We start from the raw sequence: 18,291 nt of genomic DNA, 5'->3' as shown, positions 1-18,291 counted from the left end.
AATTTCAAACTAAATGCATAGTAATATACATCCTAAATATATTGCTCAAAAAAATAAAGGGAACACTTAAACAACACAATATAACTCCAAGTACATCAAACGTCTGTGAAATCAAACTGTCCACTTAGGAAGCAACACTGATTGACAATCAATTTCACCTGCTGTTGTGCAAATGGAACTTTGTACAGAACAAAGTATTCAATGAGAATATTTCTTTCATTCAGATCTAGGATGTGTTATTTGAGTGTTCCCTTTATTTTTTTGAGCAGTGTATTTAGTTAGCATGTTAAATATGTAATATAAATATTTAGCTCCAACTTAAACATATAGTTAGCAAGCTAAATATATATCTTCAAACTAAATATTTAATTCAAAGGTAAATATTTAGATTGTAAACTAGATGCTTACTAATTAAGTATGTAGAAAATATTTAGTGGACTGGGCCAGGGGCCCCCGGCGGCGTGAGCAAAGAACCGGCCCTGGCAGCGGAACAAATAAAAACAAAGAAACAATAATTAAAATTAGAACTTTATTTTTATGATACAAACTGTTTGACCTGTGGCCCTTCACAATAAAAGCACATTTAAAATCTGAGATAGACTCATCTTTATCGTGGTCTTCCTCACAGATATTTACAGGCACATTTACACACAGCTACCCCCCCTCTCCCCCGCACTCAAAATGACTGTATTCAGTAGAAAACAGCTCCACCAATCAGAGCTCAGCTTCGGTCTGTACACTCATTAGGTCACCAGTGGAAGCCCCGCCCCTTGTTTCAAAAAGTAAACATCGAAAGTTATGAAAAAGAAGAAAGCACCATCATCATAATCATCATCATCATCATGCAGAAGCTACTGTGAGTAAAGAACTACGACTACGGGTCAAACACAGGCCCAAAAAACACAAACAGCAAAACATGGAGAAGAAATATCAGCAGCAGAAGAAAAAGTATCAGCTGGACCCGGTTCTGGTCCGGTTCTACGGCTGGACCAGCATCAGTCTGTCTGCTTGGTCCAGCCCGTCCATCAGTCCAGGAAGGTTCTGGAGGTTCTGATGGTCCGCCAAGATCCATATAGATTCTGATAGTTCTGGTCTCAGTCAGACGGACCAGTTAAACCAGTTAGATGCTGCAGCTGGGTTCACTTCCTGCTGAAGGAACGGTTCATTTTATCTTCCCATCATGCACTGGGATGCGTTAGGTTGCCCCCTAGCTGCAGAGCGAAGGCACAGCGGGGATAAATAATTATAAATAGTCTATACAACACAATAAGTTAGGAACTCGCATTGTTCTCATCGATTAATACGCAGCGTCGATGTTTGAGAAGAACCTCGCTGCAGCAAACAGGAAGGGCAGGACGGACCGCTGTCAGTCTCAGACTTTATTTTAAATGGAACCATTACACTCTGGAAGTGAAGGGGGCGCTATTTCCTATATAATCCTGTTTGCTGAAAGAACATGGAAGACGGCAGGAATATTTTAGTAGAGAGCCCCCATCCTCTTTATTCATCAGTTTGACCCTCTGAGCTCATGAAGGCGTTACTGTTTCCCTCTGGTACCTGAGAACATTGATTACAAGTCATTTATTGACAATGCAATAATTATTCTTATCTAAACATGATAACATTTAGCTATAACATGCTAAGTGATTCTATGAATGCGTTTTATTTTATTGTTTTGGAGTTGCAGGGAAATTTCCACCATGATTGATTAGTTTCTTTTTTTTTTTTTTTAACTATGTATAAGACTCTACCAACACAGCAAAATCTCTCAGAATTATATGAATGACAGAGTAAAAGCAAAAATGTGAATTTTAGCTTGTATCTGTTTTACAACCCTGGTCGTAACAACCAGACTTGTAATTCTTCTGTGAATCTAATTAATTTGTTTCTTCTTGACTTTTGATCAATTAAGTTTCTTATGCATACATTATAAATGGTTTTTATTATAGTTCATTATGTTGCTTTTCATGTCTCCTTATTTCTTTTATTCCTCCTATAAATGATGGAGATATATAAATATTCATAATGTATAAAGATCTTGTTTATGTCATTTAATTAGCTCTACATCGTTAAGAAAGTAAAAAAGTATGGTGTTTTATTAGAGAATTTATCTTTGATGGTGCCAATAATGCCGGTATTAACAGTAAATAATAAAAACTCATTTAATAACGTAATTATAGTAGTTGTGTTACCACCCCACGCCATTAGAGGCAGTAGTAGACCCAAAAAGATGCAAATAAGGAGCAGATTTAGAAGTTCACAGAAAGCTACAGAATCTGTTAAAAACTGTGAGCTGAGCTGAAGTAAATAAAAGAGAAAAGTTCAAATATATACTGAGAATGAAAATCCTTCCTAAAGGTGAAGATATATCACAGATTTCTAACGACAATAAAAACGGGAGACGGCGGATAATATAGTAAATAGCGCCCCCTTCACTTCCGGAGTGCAATGGTCCCATTTCCAAATAAGGTCTGAGACGGACAGCGGTCCGTCCCGCCCTTCCTGTTTGCTGCAGCCAGGTGGATTTGCACTGAGAAGCGGCGCAGCGCGCCAACATCCGGGCAGGTTTCCCTTCTCACCGCCGCAGTTTGACCTGAGGTCCGAATCCAGAACCTCAGCAGAACCGGGTCAGATGAAAACACTCCCTGATGCAGATTATTGCGTTCAGAAACGCCCAGCAGCAGCAGAACTTCTGGTTCTGGCCGTTCAGAGTCCGATCCGCTGGTTTCAGTAGAAAAACATAGAAAATAGCAGGTTTTATGTCAGAACCAATACAAACACAGAAGAAACTATTGAAGTTGTGCTTTTAGACTCAGACAGCAAAGAACTCTGGGAATTGTAGTGCAAGGCAGCCGGTGGCGACGGTGTTCCCTGATTGGTTGGATTGTCGTAAGATGGCGGCCGCCGCCGTGTGAGGGAACCGGAAGACCGATTATGAAAGACTTTGCGTCCCCCACGCAGACAGACAGGCAGCAGCCGTCCAATCAGCTTCGCTGTCTCTCCTCTTCCTCAGGACTCGCAGGTCAGAGGTCAGTGACTTTGTTCTCCACCAGGGCGGCGACCTGCTGCAGCCGATACGCCAGCTGCATCTTCTGACCCGACGTGTCCTCCTCCAGGGACATGATGACCTGGAGACAGGGAGGACGGGGGACAGGCAGACAGGTTTGTACCTGTGCAGGTCAGAGGTCACAGGACGTGAGGGGGCGGAGTTACCTGGTCGTAATATTTGTTGATGTATTTGTAGAGTTCATGAAGAGCAACGAGACCGTTCATCTCTGAGGCGAAGCTCTGCAGGGAGACAGGAGGAGTGAGACAGGAGGAGAGACAGGTGGTTCTGGTTCTGGTTCTGTTTACCCCGGACAGCTCCGTCAGAGTGGAGTTCATCTCCTGGTAGCATCCTGATGCGGCGCTGTGGATGTCACTGTAGTACCTGAAGAGAGAGACAAGAACTGAGCAGAACCAGGCTGGACCGGAACCAGAACCATGCTGGACCAGTACCAGAACCAGGCTGGACCAGAACCAGAACCAGACTGGACCGGAAACAGGCTGGACCAGTACCAGAACCAGACTGGACCGGAACCAGGCTGGGCCAGAACCAGAACCAGACTGGACCAGAAACAGAACGAGAACCAGACTGGACCGGAACCAGAACCAGAACCATGGTGGACCAGAACCAGACTGGACCGGAACCAGTGGCAGGAGCTGTCTCACCGCTCCACCAGCTGTTTGTAGCGCGGGATCTCTCTGGCATAAAGCAGCTTGTTGACCGGAGAGTCCTGATTGGACAGAAAGAGTGTGATGTCACATAGAGGGGACAGAGCAGACGGACAGCGGCGGGACAGACGCTCCTACCCGTCCCACTTTGTGTTCGGAGGTGGTGCAGGAGTCGATGAAGGTCTGGGCGATGACGGAGAGGACGGCGTCGATGCTGTCCGTCACCTGGACGTCCAGGACGAACTGCGGGTTCTTCAGGATGTTGACCCAGAACCTCAGAGGGAGACTGGAGACGGACGGGTCAGAGAGACACCTCACAGAGACAGGAGGAGGGGGCGGAGTCCAGCAGGTCTCACCTGTTTGTCTTCCAGATGTGGACGGTCTCGGGGTCATCGATCCCGTGTTTCTCCGCCATGTCGTCCAGGAAGTCGAAGAAAAACCGGACAGCGATGGGAGGAGGACGCTTGGTGCTGAGGATGGCCACAAAGACATCATCCACGAACTTCTGCAGCGTCCCCTGCAGAGACACGGACACCGTCCATCAGTCACTAGCCTCTGTGTGAGTGTGTGTGTGTGTGTGTGTGCTACCTTCATGGACAGCAGTCTGGTCAGGTAAATCTCAGGAATGGCCTTGGCTCTCTCCCGTTCCCTCATGCTGCTCTTCCGATGTTTTGGTATCTCTGAATCTTCGCTGCTCTTCACCAGGTGCCACAGACGCAGACCCTCCTCTTCCTCACCTTCCAGCATTGGTGTTTCTATGGCAACAACAGACATCGTCAGCCATCCGGACAAGAAAATCTCGTACGTCGCAATGGACCGATTTGGTCCTCAATGTTTCTGAAGGCGTTCCAGGAAGTTCTGTTAACTGGTTCCACCTGTTTCCTCCTGCCTGTTCTACGGGCCGTTTTGCTGTCAACGGTCTGGGTTGTGGTCAATGCTTGTCTTCTGTTGACAACACTTCGGGTTGCCAACAGATTTCCTGTGTGATTCTCAGGTGTGTTGGTTCTTACTTTCTCCAGTCTGAAACACCTGGTTGACCCCTGAACTGAGAAATCGAGGGATCAGGGCGACTGTGGCGCCGTCTGGAACCTGAGGAACGGAGAATATGGCGTAATAAATGAGCAGCAGTGAGACAGGAAGGTGGAGACTCGTTGTGATTGGTCGGTTCGCACCTTGTAATGCTGCAGGGTGTTGAGCCTTTTCCAGCGACCTTGAACCACCGCTGTGACATCGTCGTCTGACAGAGTCAGGTGACCTGCCTGACCTGAACGCCACTCTGCAGACAAACGTACACAGGTGAGAACCGGCTGCCTGTCAGACCGAGGAGAGGTGAGACAGGTGAGGAGGACTAGTGCGTACCCAGGTCCAGACTGTCAGCTGCTGGTCTCTGAGAGAACGGAGCTCCTCTGTAGACCTGATCCAGGATCTTATCTTTCACCTGGACACAGAAGCACACAGACAGGTGAGCAGCAGAGCGACAGGTGACCAGAGGTCTGTCCAACGTGTCCCTACCTGGGTGATGGTGTCGGTGTCGAGAACTTTAATGGGACACGGCTGAACCTCGACTCCGTTCTTCACCAGGACGTTCAGAGTCTGAGGAACAGGTGAGACAGACAGGTGAGACCGAACCAGGTTCGAGCGTGGGAGGTAGTCCTGTTGCTATGGTTACCATGGCAGAGTAATCGATGTCCTCTCTCAGCAGATGGCTGTCGTTGAGCGTCCTCTTGGCCTTCCCCGTCACCGCGTCCACCGGGCCCTTGTCCACCTGGTACTTTATGGCCCGGTAGAGCATGTAGAGCGGCTCCCCGGCCACTTCCTGTCAGACAGACAAGTGAAGGTGAGACAGGGGGAGGGGCAGCTGAGGAAAGACAGGTATGGACAGAAACCGCTACCTTCAGGAAAGAATAGAGGCAGATGGACATCCAGTTGGTCAACATCTTCTCAACAACCGTCTCCGTCCTGAAAGACAGAGGAGCCAGAGGTCAGTCCAGGTTCTGGTTGGACCCTCAGCGGTCCGGGTGTTCTGGTTCCGGTTCAGCAGCATCTGAGGTAGGTTTGTTTCCCATACCGGCGCAGCATGAGTTTGGGGTTCTTGGCGACGTACTGCTGCACCAGGTCCTGCAGCAGCGTCTTCATGACCTCGGTGAAGTACTCCAGCTTGTCGTGCAGCGCGATGGTGAGCAGACTGGCCATGTAGCCGCGGTCCCGCTGGGAGAAGCCCTGCTGGGCCTCCAGGGTGTGGATGAACTGCCGATCAGAACCACAGCGTCAGCACCAGCAGCCCACTCACGTGGACCCACCTCACCTGAGCAGGACCCACCCTGGTGAGGAAGAGTCTGTTGTTGAGCAGGTTGTTGAGCTGCTGGAGGCCCTGCTCCACCGTCGGCCTCCTGGACTCCGGCAGGTCCAACTGCCGGCTCAGCAGCGCCGTCTGCTGGCCGGGGAAGAAGATCCTCTCTGCGTACGTCTTGTAGTCGAGCAGAGGAAGACCCGGTCCTCCCACGTCGCTGCTGAGGTCCATCATTTCTGTCATCAGGTCTGTAGGACAAGAAGAACAGATCAATCAGTGGGATGCTCAGGATGACAGCAGATCAGAACCTGGTAGGCCATAGAGGATCTGGGTTCTGCTAATCTGCTAACAGCAGCGCTAACTCTTAGCTTAGCAGTTTAGCATCTTTGCTAACTTTGAAAACGTTTAGCCCACGCTTAGTCCCTTCATAAGGTAGTGTAGTAAATGATGTTTATTCTGTACCCACAATGCATCGCTGCACATTAAACAGTTTAAAGTCTCCTGATGTCCTGCTTTCTTTCTGACTGACGTGTTCAGTTAGGCTAAATCAGCATCAGTTAGCAAAACTCAACATTAAACCTGAAACTGAGTGAATGTTTAGAAAGAGTTGCTTCCTGAAACACAACCCATACATGTAGGCAGAACTAATGTTTATAAGTGTTTTAAGGCTAGTGAATTTAGCACTTTAACTTTAGCTAAATATTCGCAGAGAGTTTTAGCATTATTTATATTAATATTGTTAGTGTTAGAAATCAAGTGCAATTAACTGAGTTAGCTTACGCAAAATACCATGTTGCTATCACGATTTAGTGGGACTAATGTTTATGATTAGTGCGTTAGAGTTAGCGCAGCTGCCTTTTTAGTTAGCGGTAACCCACATTAACATGGTTCAATTAAGCTCTTCAGCATTAACTGTTGCTAAATACCATGTTGGCTAATGCTTATTGTTAGACCTTTCAAGTTGGCATAACAGACCTTTGAGTTAACAATGTACAGGTTTGTGCTTTAGCATTATCCATCCATCCATCCATTGTCTGTTCACCCTTGTCCCTAATGGGGTCGGGAGGGTTGCTGGTGCCCATCTCCAGCTACGTTCCGGGCGAGAGGCGGGGTACACCCTGGACAGGTCGCCAGTCTGTCGCAGGGCAACACAGAGACATACAGGACAAACAACCATTCGCACACACCTAGGGAGAATTTAGATAGACCAATTAACCTAACAGTCATGTTTTTGGACTGTGGGAGGAAGCCGGAGTACCCGGAGAGAACCCACGCATGCACAGGGAGAACATGCAAACTCCATGCAGAAAGACCCCGGCCGGGAATCGAACCCAGGACCTTCTTGCTGCAAGGCAACAGTGCTACCAACTGCGCCACTGTGCATTAGCTTCCATTAAATAGCACGTTGCTATTGCACTTTAGCTGAGCTGATGATTATGAATAGCGCTTTAGCAATAGTCTTTTAACTTTTGAGCTAGCGGTGCCCACCACTGCTCACCCGTGAACTCCTTACGGCACTGATCTCCCACGTTGATCTCCAGAGTTTCCAACTGCAGCAGAACCTTCTTATAATCTCGGAGAGCCTGTTTACTCTTCCTCCTGTAGAGAACAAAGCAGAACGCCGGTCAGCGGATCCAATCAACCGGCTCTGGAGAAACCAGGGACACAGCAGCAGCGGGTTGTACCTGTACATGAGAATGACGATTAGCACCGACAGGATGATGACAGCAGCTCCTGCACCCAGACTGATCTGCGCCGCCAGCGGGATGGGAGATAGCAACAAGTCGCTGTCGTACTGGACCAGACCCAGGTCAGCCTGCAGTTTCCCCATGAGCACCTGAGAGACAGACAGGTAGACTAACAACATGGACAATCCTGCTGGACTGATCCAGTCTGGACAGAGGAGACCAGCACAGCCCGGGGTGTTACCTTCAGCATGGGCAACTCGCTGCTGCCGTCCACGCTCAGAGGCTGGTTCTCGGGGGGTTCGCAGTACAGGTGGGTTCGGTCCAGAGTCTTCACCTCACAGTCTTGATCTCCAAGCCGAGCCCTGACTTCATCCTTGGACATGGCTCTGGTCAGGTCCAGACCCTGAGGGACGCCATGACATCAGACCACATGTTGCGTCCACTGGAGCAGCCAATCAGAGTCATCGTACCTCTACAGCGATCACTCCGCCGGGTTTGAAGCGGTACGGAGCGTCCGGAGCGTCTCGGTTCAGAGGAAAGAACTGGGGGTTCTGGTAATAGGTGAAGCTCTTACCCTGATGGACAGAGACAGACAAAGACATCGTCAGACTGAGCAGGGTCTGACGCGGCGGTGAGGAGCAGGCAGGTGACGGCACCTCGATGCTGTCGTAGTGGACCCGGACGTTGTCCAGCTGAAACCACACCCCCTTCACTCTGACCTCTGGGGGCACCGCGGGGGTCAGACACGTGATCTCAGAAGGTGACAGAACAGAGCAGCGCTCAGACACCTGAGACACGGACAGGAGAGCAGACAGGTGAAAACAGGTAGGTAGGGTGCACCTCCCTGATTGGTTGGTTCATCTCACTGTCGTCATGGTGCCATTAAAGACCAACTGCTGCCTGGCGTTCAGGAGAGCCAATCGCCTTCTCCGTTTCACTCTCTGCACCTCCAGAGGCTCCACCCACACAGATATCACCGGGTCCTGCACCACGTCCAGGTTCCTGCCCGTCACCTTGATGACACGCCCTCCCCTGAGAACAGGAAGTCAACTCCTTATTAGGAAGCAAAGCTGTAAGACAATAGAGCCCAGGCCTTTAACGGCACAGAAAGTTTTGATGAATTAGACATTTTTAGTATTTTAAACGTCAAAATTATGTCTTTAATACACATGAACACAAATCCAGAATTACTTAAATTGATAAAAATGAGATGTGACACGCTAAGATATGATCGCATTCTTTTGTTTTATTGATAATCTATCAGTAAATTAAAATATTAAAAGGCGGTGACAGTTTATTGTACTGAGGTGTTTTACCGAGTTATACCACAGGTTGGCGATGCTTCCTATGACGGTTGGGTCCATTTTTTGCCCTGCTTGGTCAGTTGGCACAGACACACAAAGCAGTAAAAACTTTCCATCTTATTTTTACTTAATTACGGGTTGCTAGAGTGCACAGTGGCGCAGTTGGTAGCACTGTTGCCTTGCAGGAAGAAGGTCCTGGGTTTGATTCCCGGCCGGGGTCTTTCTGCACGGAGTCTCTATGTTCTCCCTGTGCATGCGTGGGTTCTCTCCGGGTTCTCCGGCTTCCTCCCACAGTCCAAAAACATGACTGTCAGGTTAATTGGTCTCTCTAAATTCTCCCTAGGTGTGAGTGTTTGTGTGTATGAATGGTTGTTTGTCCTGTCTGTCTTTGTGTTGCCCTGCAACAGACTGGCGACCTGTCCAGGGTGACCCCGCCTCTCGCCCGGAACGTAGCTGGAGAGGCAGCAGCAACCCTCCTGACCCCATTAGGGACAAAGGTGAACAGAAAATGGATGGATGGATGGATACGGGTTGCTAATGTCCACCTTATATGGATATGATTCCCCTAAAGTTTTCTTTTCTCATGTATCCTTACTGCATCAAACAGTTTAATGGAAGCTATGTCTGAGAGTGAAATAAATCTACCATGGTAGCAAACTGGCGCTAGCATGCTAGTTGCAGCTAACTGCTTGTGTATTTAAAGTTGGTTCAGCCATAAAGTAAGATGATTTATTTATTGTAGCATTGTTGTGTTACAATATGTTACATTAATGCTTATGCATTAATGTACATAAGCAATTCTTTGTACTTGTATATTTCGGTTTTATCTACGGTTCCCAGTTTATTTATGAAAGCTTTGCCAGCACATTGTGACAGACTTGACTGATTGCACTGTGCTAGCATTCTGGCGCTAGCATGCTAGCTTAGCAGCTAACTGCTGCTGCATTTCAGGTTGGTTCACCTTATTATGCGTAAATGTCACATAAAGTCAGATTTACTGCCGTTACATCTGCTAATTTATGCTTAAGGATTACAAACTGTACAATCTGTTGGCATATTGTGGTTGAGTGAAAAATTACAATAAATGTAATGTTTAATATGTTAGCTCCCCTCTCTGCTAAGTGGAAGATGGTACAAAATTACCAGTCAAAAATGAACATTGAGCAACAATCTGTCAATATTTTAAAGTTCTGCATTTTATAGAAAATAGCAGTTTGTTTGTGGCAGTAGCATAATTATGCCGTCACTTTGAGTAATTGGTCCTTACGCATAGAAGCTCTCTGCAGGTGTAGCTTTGGTGATGACGGGGTCATCCAGGTAATGAAAGGTAAGATCAGGACCGGTCCGATTAGCTTTACCAAAGAAGACCCGAACCGGAACTGGTCCGGTCCGATTACTAGAACTGGTCTTGCACACAAACTGGGAATCGGTCACCTCATTCAAACTGGGAGGACACAGAAAAACAGAGACATGTCAAACTGAACCAGGAAGTACCACCGGTCCCAGCAGACCCGGTCAGAACTCACATGAAGCAGTGCTGCTGGTCCAGGAAGGCGGTCAGGTCCGATGTTTGTCCGGTCAACAGCTGTTGGCCTTTGATGGTCAGCTTGGTTCCTCCAGAAACCGGGCCTTTATCTGGACCCAGACCAGTCAGCTTAGGGTTCTGGGGAGAGACCAGAACAGGAGAACTTTGGTCCGCGGGCCTGAGGTCAGAACCAGCAGAGCTGAACAGAACCGCACCGCGCCTGCCGTCTCACCTGATAGGTGAACATCTGGGTCGATCGGCCAGGTGGAGTGGTTCCCACGGTAACCTGGACATTCCCGACCCGGTAATTCCCACTGCTCTGCAGCTCACACACGACCCTAACACAGGTGAGCAGGCAGGTAAAGACAGGTGGAGCAGTGAGCAGCCAGGTGTTAACTGAGGTCCAGTCAGGTGAGTCTACCTGGTGGAGATCTGGTATCCTTCAGGCTGAGCCACACACGGGACGTCTGCCACCTTGACTCCGCCCACCACGTCCTGGTACCTGGTGCCCAGGTTGGATCCTGTGATTGTTACCAGGATTCCACCCTCCACAGGTCCGGTCACAGGATGCACCTGCAGACAGACCGGTGACACATTTCCATGGCAACAAGACTTCTGCGTACCCACGCCCAGTGGGAGGACTCACCTGTGTGATCCGAGGCGTCGGACAGGTGTCTGCGGGTGAGCTGGAGCACGATTGGCTGTAAACACATCTGGGGGCGGGGCTTCCAAGACACCACACACAGCTGTACTCCTCAGGCACCGCCCTGCACTGCGAGCAATCTGATTGGCCGGCTGAGCAGTCATACAGGTGGACTGAAGAAAAAATGACCAACATCCGTCAGGTCCAATACCGACGGAACCAGAACCTAAAGGTCCGATAATCTGAAACGGATCATGACTGGAAACCTGTAAAAATCTGTTCTGGTTCTACAGAACTGGGTCAGCAGGTGAGTTCCTTACGTCTGAGTCCAGGTGATGCATCGATGCGTCGCTGTCCTCTGCGCAGGTAGATGGCAGCAGAATACTGCAGCTGGCTGAGGCGGTACTGAAACTGAGGACACACCGCAGCTTCAGGAACCTGAACTGAGGGAGGGACCTGCAGGTGTGTGTGTGTGTTACCTGGTGGGGGCTGCAGGTAAAGATGTGTGTGTTGTCCTCGGTTTTCCTCACAGCAGCCGTCAGGTTGAGCTGCACGTCCTCAACTTCAACAACACAAACGTACTGAGCTTCGTCCTGGACGGCGGGACAAAGAGAAACACACCTGAGGAACGTCTGCAAGCTAACTGAACAGCTAACAGCTCAGTTAATCAACCACCAGCCAATCACATCAGTCCTGGTTTCCATGGAGATTGGACCTGACAGTTCCTACAGAACCTGACCCGGACCTTAGAGTCCGGATCTGCTGTGGAGCTGAGCAGGTTCTGATCAGTTTGGACCTGAAGGTTTTAAACGGGCTCACCTGGTAGATGTCCAGGTTCCGCCCCTCCAGAACTATAGTGGTGCTCAGGCCCATGGGCACTAAGGCAGAACCTCTCAGAGACGAGACCAGAGGGCAGGAACCGGGACCAGGAGAGTCCTGGAGAGAGATGAGGACAATCAGGTGGACAGACAGGAGGACAGTCAGGTGGACAGACAGGTGGACAGACAGGTGGACAGACAGGTGTCTCACATTGTGGTGGAGGACCAGCTTCCTGGGGCAGCTGTGGTTGTGGGTGCAGATCTGATCCAGAGGACACCAGTTGCAGGTCCAGAAGGATCCGACACAGGAAAGACACCTGAGATACAGAGAGACCTTCATCACCTTCATCATCATATTATCTTCATCTTCATCACTACCATCATCTTCATCACTATCATCATCACCCCTATCCTCCTCTTCCTCTCCTGCTGTGGCAGCTACTGGACTCTTACTGGGAACTCTGGTTCAGTCGGCTGACCGCTCCGCAGTCGTAGAAGGTCATGTTTCCCATGGCGACGGTCACGTGACCAAACATCAGAAACACGGGCAGGACCATGTGATCTGTGGGGTCAGAGGTCATTCAGCAGCAGGTCGGAGCATCGGGGAATTGTGCAGGCGAACTTCGCTCACCGCTTCTGGATGGCATGGGGGGGAGGAGCTCCGGCGCAGGTGACTGGCAGGTGAGCTCTGTTCCCATGACAACGGCCGGCTGGGGAGGCAGGCTCCCGAAGACGCAGGACAGAGACTCTGCCCCCTGGAGGACAGGCAGCTGGACGACTGACATGGTTACCTAGGAGACAAAGAGGACGAGGTACAGAACCAGAACCAGAACCCGGCTCAATTAGCTCCCACTGCTCCCAGTCAGTCCATCTCACCTGGGTCTGCTCATCTCTGCTCTGATTGGCCGGCTGCAGGCTCCGCACCGTGATGCACTGATTGGTCCGTTCAAAACTCCACAGCCAGTGGTTGTCCAGCAGGTGGCGCTCACACTCATGTTTACGGGAACACCTGGACACCACAGAGACAGAGGACACATGTCTGCAGTTCCCCTGATATCCATCAGATGGTGCTAGAGGACCGTGAAGGACAGAACAGGTGAGAGAGGCTTACCGTCCCTCCAGGACGCACCAGCCGCAGTACGGGTCTCTGATGGACAGACAGGACAGACAGTCTGTCTGTCTGTCGCAGGACGACACGGGAAGCTTGGACACCTGGGACACAGACAGGAAGCGAATGTCCTGACTGGACTGACAGGGAAACGGGGACAGCAGAGGGACAGCGGGACGGACGCGTCTCTCACCCGGTCGTCGGTTAAAACATAAACGTGGCGTTGGCTCCCGTCCAATAGGAGGTTGGCGCCGATGGCTCCGCCCCCGTCCACCAACAGGCTGCCGTACAGATGGCCAGACCTGTCGGGGCGCACCAACACCTGCGGCACAGGTGAGACGTTAGTCCTGAACAGAACCCTCTACCCGCTCACAGGTGAGCTGCAAAAACTTTAAAAGAGAGAAATTCATCTACAAAAAGTCAAAGTTTGACCAGAACAGAAAATCTAACGATCAAATTTTCTTCTTCTCTTGTCGTTTCTGTGTTTCACACTCTGCCTGGGGCGCTGTGATGTCACAGCCACCCGGATTCTGGACCGGCTGGATCCCATCGTTCCAGATCCTGGAGCTCACCTCATTAAACGGTGCAGGTTGGCATGACAACGACATCCGCCGGATGTGAGGTATGAGCGAGGGAGCGAGGAGCCGGCAGGAGTTTCTGTTACCAATCAGTGATGGAGACGGAGCAGCAGAGTGTGTGATTAAAAATTAACACGCCGAATCAAAGCTGAGCTCATTAACACCCTTCAGGGTCGTCCTGCAGCATCAGTACCCACAATCCACCTGGGACAGCAATAACCAATCAGCAACTTAAGCCTGAGAACGCTCCCAGAGCCCGCCCCCCAGCTAAACACCTGTTCACCACACACACACATATGCAGGTTACAAAGCCGCCTGCAGCCACTCATCAATAATACATGATGTGTGTGTGCGTGTGGGGGTGTGTGGGCGGGTGTTGGCGTGTGTGTGTAAGGATGAACACGGGTTTTCTGGACCTTCAGAACCGGCTCTCAGGATTCTGGTCAGGCTGAATGATTCAGTAAAGTTGTTGGATCTTTTGAGCTTGTCTCTGAGGAACCCATGGCATGGTTCTGATCCAGGAGACCCCCAGAACCAGAACCACTCAACTGCTGGTTCCACTGGTTCTACTGGTTCTACTGGTCCATGTTCAGTCAATATCGTATCCACCAGGCCTGAAACGTCCACCATCCTTCAGCCGTACCGTACAGAAGACGGCTGCACCTCACAGACCCCCAGTCAGACTCCCAGCCTCCAGCCCCCGCCGAACCGCAGAGGCAGCAAAAGAGCTGCAACCTCCGTCTGGAGACCCGAGGAACCTTACGGTGGCCTCTGGGGTCACCTGATCGAGTGACTCTACGGCGCCACCCTGTGTGTATTCACCTTGTGCAGACGTCCGTCTCGATCTCCCAGGAAGGCGATGGTGTGACCGGCCTCTGTTGCTGCGGTAACGGAGGTCAGCTGGGTGTTCAGGGTGACGGTGGGCGGGACTCCCAGGGGAACGGCGCTGGCGATGGGGTTGGGGGTGTGTTCCCCCCCACACGGGTAGTCAGACAGAGACTCCTTCAGAGGAGAGAGACACAACATGATGTTTACATGTGGATGTGCACACACACACACACACACACACACACACAGTGCTGTATTTGGGTCAGATTGGCCTGCAGCTGTCTGATGATCCGTGCAGCTGCTGCAGATGATCCCAGGCCACCAGCTTGCCTCAGAGTCTGCAGTTTCACCCCCAGCAGAGCAGCAGGAGGCTGAAGGGCTGACAGATCCTGGCTCATGGGACAGAGGGGCGGAGCTAACACAGGGGGGCGGAGCTATCGGAGGAACCAGGAGGAAGAGACTGAATGATCTTTAGGCTGTTTTCCTCCTGATGGTCCGGTCGACCCGGTTCTACTGGAACCAGAACTCCATCACCTGCTCCACCTCCAGCTGCTGTGGTTCTGACCCAAACCAACCTGTTCCCCTCCTGGTCTGTGGGGGCGCTGCACCAAGAACCACTGAAGGAAACGACACAAAAACCTCTGAAGACCCTGAGAGCAACTTCCTGTTTCACCAGATGGAAACAAGATGGAGGATTTTAGTGTTGGAGGATTTCTCTTTAGTCTTTGGCTAAAGACCAGGAGCCATTTCTCCCATGATCCTTTGGAACAGACGATTCACTCTGCTGATGTTGCCTAACTAACCCCGCCAGAGCTTCGGTCGAAAAAACAACAGGACATAGCTGGATTTTAAGGTGATTACTGTTCGGCAATGCATTGTGGGTACAGGATAAACATCAATTGCTGCAGTAGGTTATGGGTAGACTAAAAGTTTTTAAATATAGCAAAAAAGCTAAAGCACGAAGCTAACAATTAGCTCCACTCAGTCAGAAAGCATGCAGTTCATAGGTAGATTTTAAACTGTTCACTGTATAACAGATGCCTTCTGGGTACAGAACAGGTGGAGAGGAAACGGCAATGCTGCAAACAAACTTCACCCACTTCAAAATAAGAGCATAAGCTAACCCTAAGCTAACAATTACTATCCACACTGCAGTTTTTGGTTTCAGCTTTGAAACGGTTTTTAGAAAACAGGTTTATGAAGGCTGTAATAAACGAAGTTTTCAAGTCTCACCACCAGGGGGAGTGGCGGTTTTTACCTTCGGGAGTTTCAGACACTTGGATGACACGGCGTACTCGATGTAGGCCTCTTCCTGCCCGCTACTATCAAGCCCTCCCTCCGTGTAGCACACTTCCTGCGCCCGCCGCATCGTGGCGTCCAGGTCCTTCATCGTATAAACGCAGAGCGCCGAGCGGCTTGTTGCTATGGGCGTGGACGCCTGCCCTGCTGCCATGACGACAAACAGTGCCGGTGTACCTGACAGGTCTCCTAGCCACGCCCCCTGAGCCAGGTTGTAGCCACCGCGGCACAGCAGCGGCACCTCCACGTAAGAGTAGAAGCTGCGGTCGGAGGCGCAGAGCCGCGAGGCATAGGTCCTGTACTCCTTCGTGTGCCTCATGTCCCGCCGCGAGAACAGGAAGTAGACGTGGTCGCCGTGGGCAACAGCCTTCACAAAGTGGTTGTTGTATTCGGAGTAACTTCCCACGACGAGTTTTCCGAGCTCCTCCTCCTGGGAGAAGGCTTTGCGGGGCGGAGCCACCGGGTGCAGGCGCCGCGTTGTGATTGGTGGGATGTCTCCAGGACCCCGGCTGGTGTAGCCTCGACCGACCAGCAGGAGGCGCAGCTCGCCACCGGCCATGCCCACTTCCTGTTTGCTCCGGGTGGTTATCACCACGGCGACGGTGGAAATCCGAGGGTCATTGGCCGCGACGTACTGAGTGTCAACGGGGTTGGAGGTCCGGTAGATGAGCTGAGAGATGTTGGACAGACTCCTGCAGAGACATGAGACCAGGCTGAGGTTAGAGGTCACCAAACTAATCTGGACACTCAACTGCTCATCCTGACCAGAGTGGAACCAGAACCAGAACCAGACTGGGACTCACCGTTTCTCACAGATTCCTTGGAACAGTGAACCACAGACAATCAGGCTTCCTGGCTCCGCCCCCGGTCCTGGCTCCTCCCCCGCCAATGGCTCCGCCTCCAGAAGCAGCAGCTTGTTGTGGTTGTGAGTGGGCGTGGCCGAGGGGCAGTCCTGAGCAACGATTGGTGGGAGGCAGTCCGGAGAGTCCAGGAGAGGGCCGGTTTTAACGTGTGACATCACCTTTAGGTCAGAGGTCAGCTGATACAGGTGGTCAACTCCGCCCACAAACAGCTGCCCCGCCCTCGGGTCCAGCAGCAGGTGGGAGAGGGGGGAGCCCTCCAGCTTCACCCACTGCATGGAGGCGTCTGCAGGGTGAGCAGGGTGAGCAGGAGGGAGGAGGAGGAGGAGGAGGAAGAGGAGGAGTGAGAAGGAGATGGAGGAGGCCAACATGGCAGCTCCTCTTTACCTGCAACAGGTGAGAACAGGAGACACCATGAGGGATGAAGGCTGGACATTATCTATGGAGTCATTTTCCTGCCATAACTGGAGAGCACACATTGTCAGTCTGAAAGCAGGACTTCATGTCTTTCTTCTCAAAATTGTAATGCTTGAACTCCAAACTATTCACTCTGCTTTCTCAAACCTTTCTCCTCGCGCTCAAAACTCGTCTCTGCTCGCTTGCAAAACATTTTCTGCTCGCATTTGGAACAGAAAAGTACAGTCACCTGGCAACCTCTCAGCCAATAGCTGAGAGGTTGCGCTCTGCAGCCGGGCCGCAGCCTGTCTGACCTGAGCAAGCAGCGAAAGCCGCTATTAGCAGCTATTAGCTAATAACACCAAACCTTCACCAATAGTCAGAGCAGAGCAGACCCGTTTTACTCTGTGTCCACATTGCAAACAAATCACATAAAGCTGAGTAGCTATCGATCAATGCTCACCGGTTGCTATGGCAACCCTTGTTACTTCAAATTCTGACTCCCATTGGCCAGGCGGGAGAACAGAGGTGGGAGGGAGGGAACGCTGGCTCACCCACTAGAAGGAAACAAACGCACCCAGTACAGCACTTGCATTCTATTGGCTGAGAGCTTGCCAGGTGACGGTACTTTTCTGTTCCAAGTGCGAGCAGAAAATGATTCGTAAGCCAGCAGAGAGGTTTGCTGGCGGAGATTTGTTCGGAGCAGAGAGACGAGTTTTGAGCAGAGTGAATTTTAAAGGTTGGAGTTCAAGCATCTCAAGTTTTGAGAAGAAAAACACGAATCCTGCTTTCAGACTGACAATGTGTGCTCTCCAGTTATGGCAGAAAATCCCCCATCATCATCATCATCGTCATTACCATCATCGTCGTCATCATCATCATCATCTGTTGCTAAAATGTCGGTTCGTTTTCAGTGTCTTTGGGGGCGGAGTCAATCTGTCACAGCGTTAGTGTCGCTTTAAGAACACTATGGTTACTACAGTCATGTGACCTCAGAAACAAGGCGGAGCCATCAGCAGGCCGAGACCAGGCCTCAGGAACCAGGACCGAATTTCTGACCCATCAGAACCAGATCAGTGACAGCCAGTCACCAGAGTTTTCTTCAACATATCCGATCACTGAACCAGCTGACCAGACGGATCCGAACCGGTTCTGATTCTGTTCCCTCCTGCAGATCAGTCGGTGTTCTGCATCAATCTGTTAAACCAGCGGTTCTGTTCTGAAGCTGGACCGGTTCTGC

General features: G+C 50.6%; 1 protein-coding gene across 4 annotated transcripts in view; it reads right to left on the bottom strand.

Annotated features, from left to right (window-relative positions):
- Positions 1-515: 515 nt before the first annotated feature.
- The window catches only part of plxnb3 (plexin B3), a 39,356-nt gene continuing 21,580 nt past the window's right edge, over positions 516-18,291 (bottom strand). For 3 of the 4 annotated variants that reach the window (XM_028009957.1, XM_028009959.1, XM_028009958.1), the window contains 37 exons: positions 16,599-17,042; positions 15,755-16,487; positions 14,491-14,670; positions 13,284-13,412; positions 13,094-13,194; positions 12,859-12,991; positions 12,614-12,773; positions 12,436-12,544; positions 12,194-12,299; positions 11,984-12,100; positions 11,644-11,757; positions 11,485-11,575; positions 11,168-11,337; positions 10,943-11,094; positions 10,754-10,859; positions 10,523-10,659; positions 10,264-10,440; positions 8,559-8,724; positions 8,349-8,480; positions 8,163-8,267; positions 7,934-8,095; positions 7,690-7,841; positions 7,503-7,603; positions 6,035-6,252; positions 5,783-5,961; positions 5,607-5,673; positions 5,384-5,530; positions 5,227-5,307; positions 5,074-5,152; positions 4,887-4,990; positions 4,725-4,803; positions 4,303-4,469; positions 4,071-4,231; positions 3,853-4,000; positions 3,712-3,776; positions 3,214-3,430; positions 516-3,128 (listed from right to left, as the gene is read on the bottom strand). In XM_028009957.1, the coding sequence (XP_027865758.1) occupies positions 3,024-3,128; positions 3,214-3,430; positions 3,712-3,776; positions 3,853-4,000; positions 4,071-4,231; positions 4,303-4,469; positions 4,725-4,803; positions 4,887-4,990; positions 5,074-5,152; positions 5,227-5,307; positions 5,384-5,530; positions 5,607-5,673; positions 5,783-5,961; positions 6,035-6,252; positions 7,503-7,603; positions 7,690-7,841; positions 7,934-8,095; positions 8,163-8,267; positions 8,349-8,480; positions 8,559-8,724; positions 10,264-10,440; positions 10,523-10,659; positions 10,754-10,859; positions 10,943-11,094; positions 11,168-11,337; positions 11,485-11,575; positions 11,644-11,757; positions 11,984-12,100; positions 12,194-12,299; positions 12,436-12,544; positions 12,614-12,773; positions 12,859-12,991; positions 13,094-13,194; positions 13,284-13,412; positions 14,491-14,670; positions 15,755-16,487; positions 16,599-17,026 (5,778 nt within the window). In that variant the 5' untranslated portion in view covers positions 17,027-17,042 and the 3' untranslated portion in view covers positions 516-3,023. The remainder of the gene's footprint in view (positions 3,129-3,213; positions 3,431-3,711; positions 3,777-3,852; positions 4,001-4,070; positions 4,232-4,302; positions 4,470-4,724; positions 4,804-4,886; positions 4,991-5,073; positions 5,153-5,226; positions 5,308-5,383; positions 5,531-5,606; positions 5,674-5,782; positions 5,962-6,034; positions 6,253-7,502; positions 7,604-7,689; positions 7,842-7,933; positions 8,096-8,162; positions 8,268-8,348; positions 8,481-8,558; positions 8,725-10,263; positions 10,441-10,522; positions 10,660-10,753; positions 10,860-10,942; positions 11,095-11,167; positions 11,338-11,484; positions 11,576-11,643; positions 11,758-11,983; positions 12,101-12,193; positions 12,300-12,435; positions 12,545-12,613; positions 12,774-12,858; positions 12,992-13,093; positions 13,195-13,283; positions 13,413-14,490; positions 14,671-15,754; positions 16,488-16,598; positions 17,043-18,291) is intronic. The other variant, XM_028009960.1, reaches the window with a different exon arrangement.

The sequence above is a fragment of the Xiphophorus couchianus genome, chromosome 24, assembly GCF_001444195.1.
Source record: "Xiphophorus couchianus chromosome 24, X_couchianus-1.0, whole genome shotgun sequence".
NCBI classification, from domain to species: Eukaryota; Metazoa; Chordata; class Actinopteri; order Cyprinodontiformes; family Poeciliidae; genus Xiphophorus; species Xiphophorus couchianus.
This window is presented reverse-complemented; position numbering and strand designations above follow the sequence as displayed.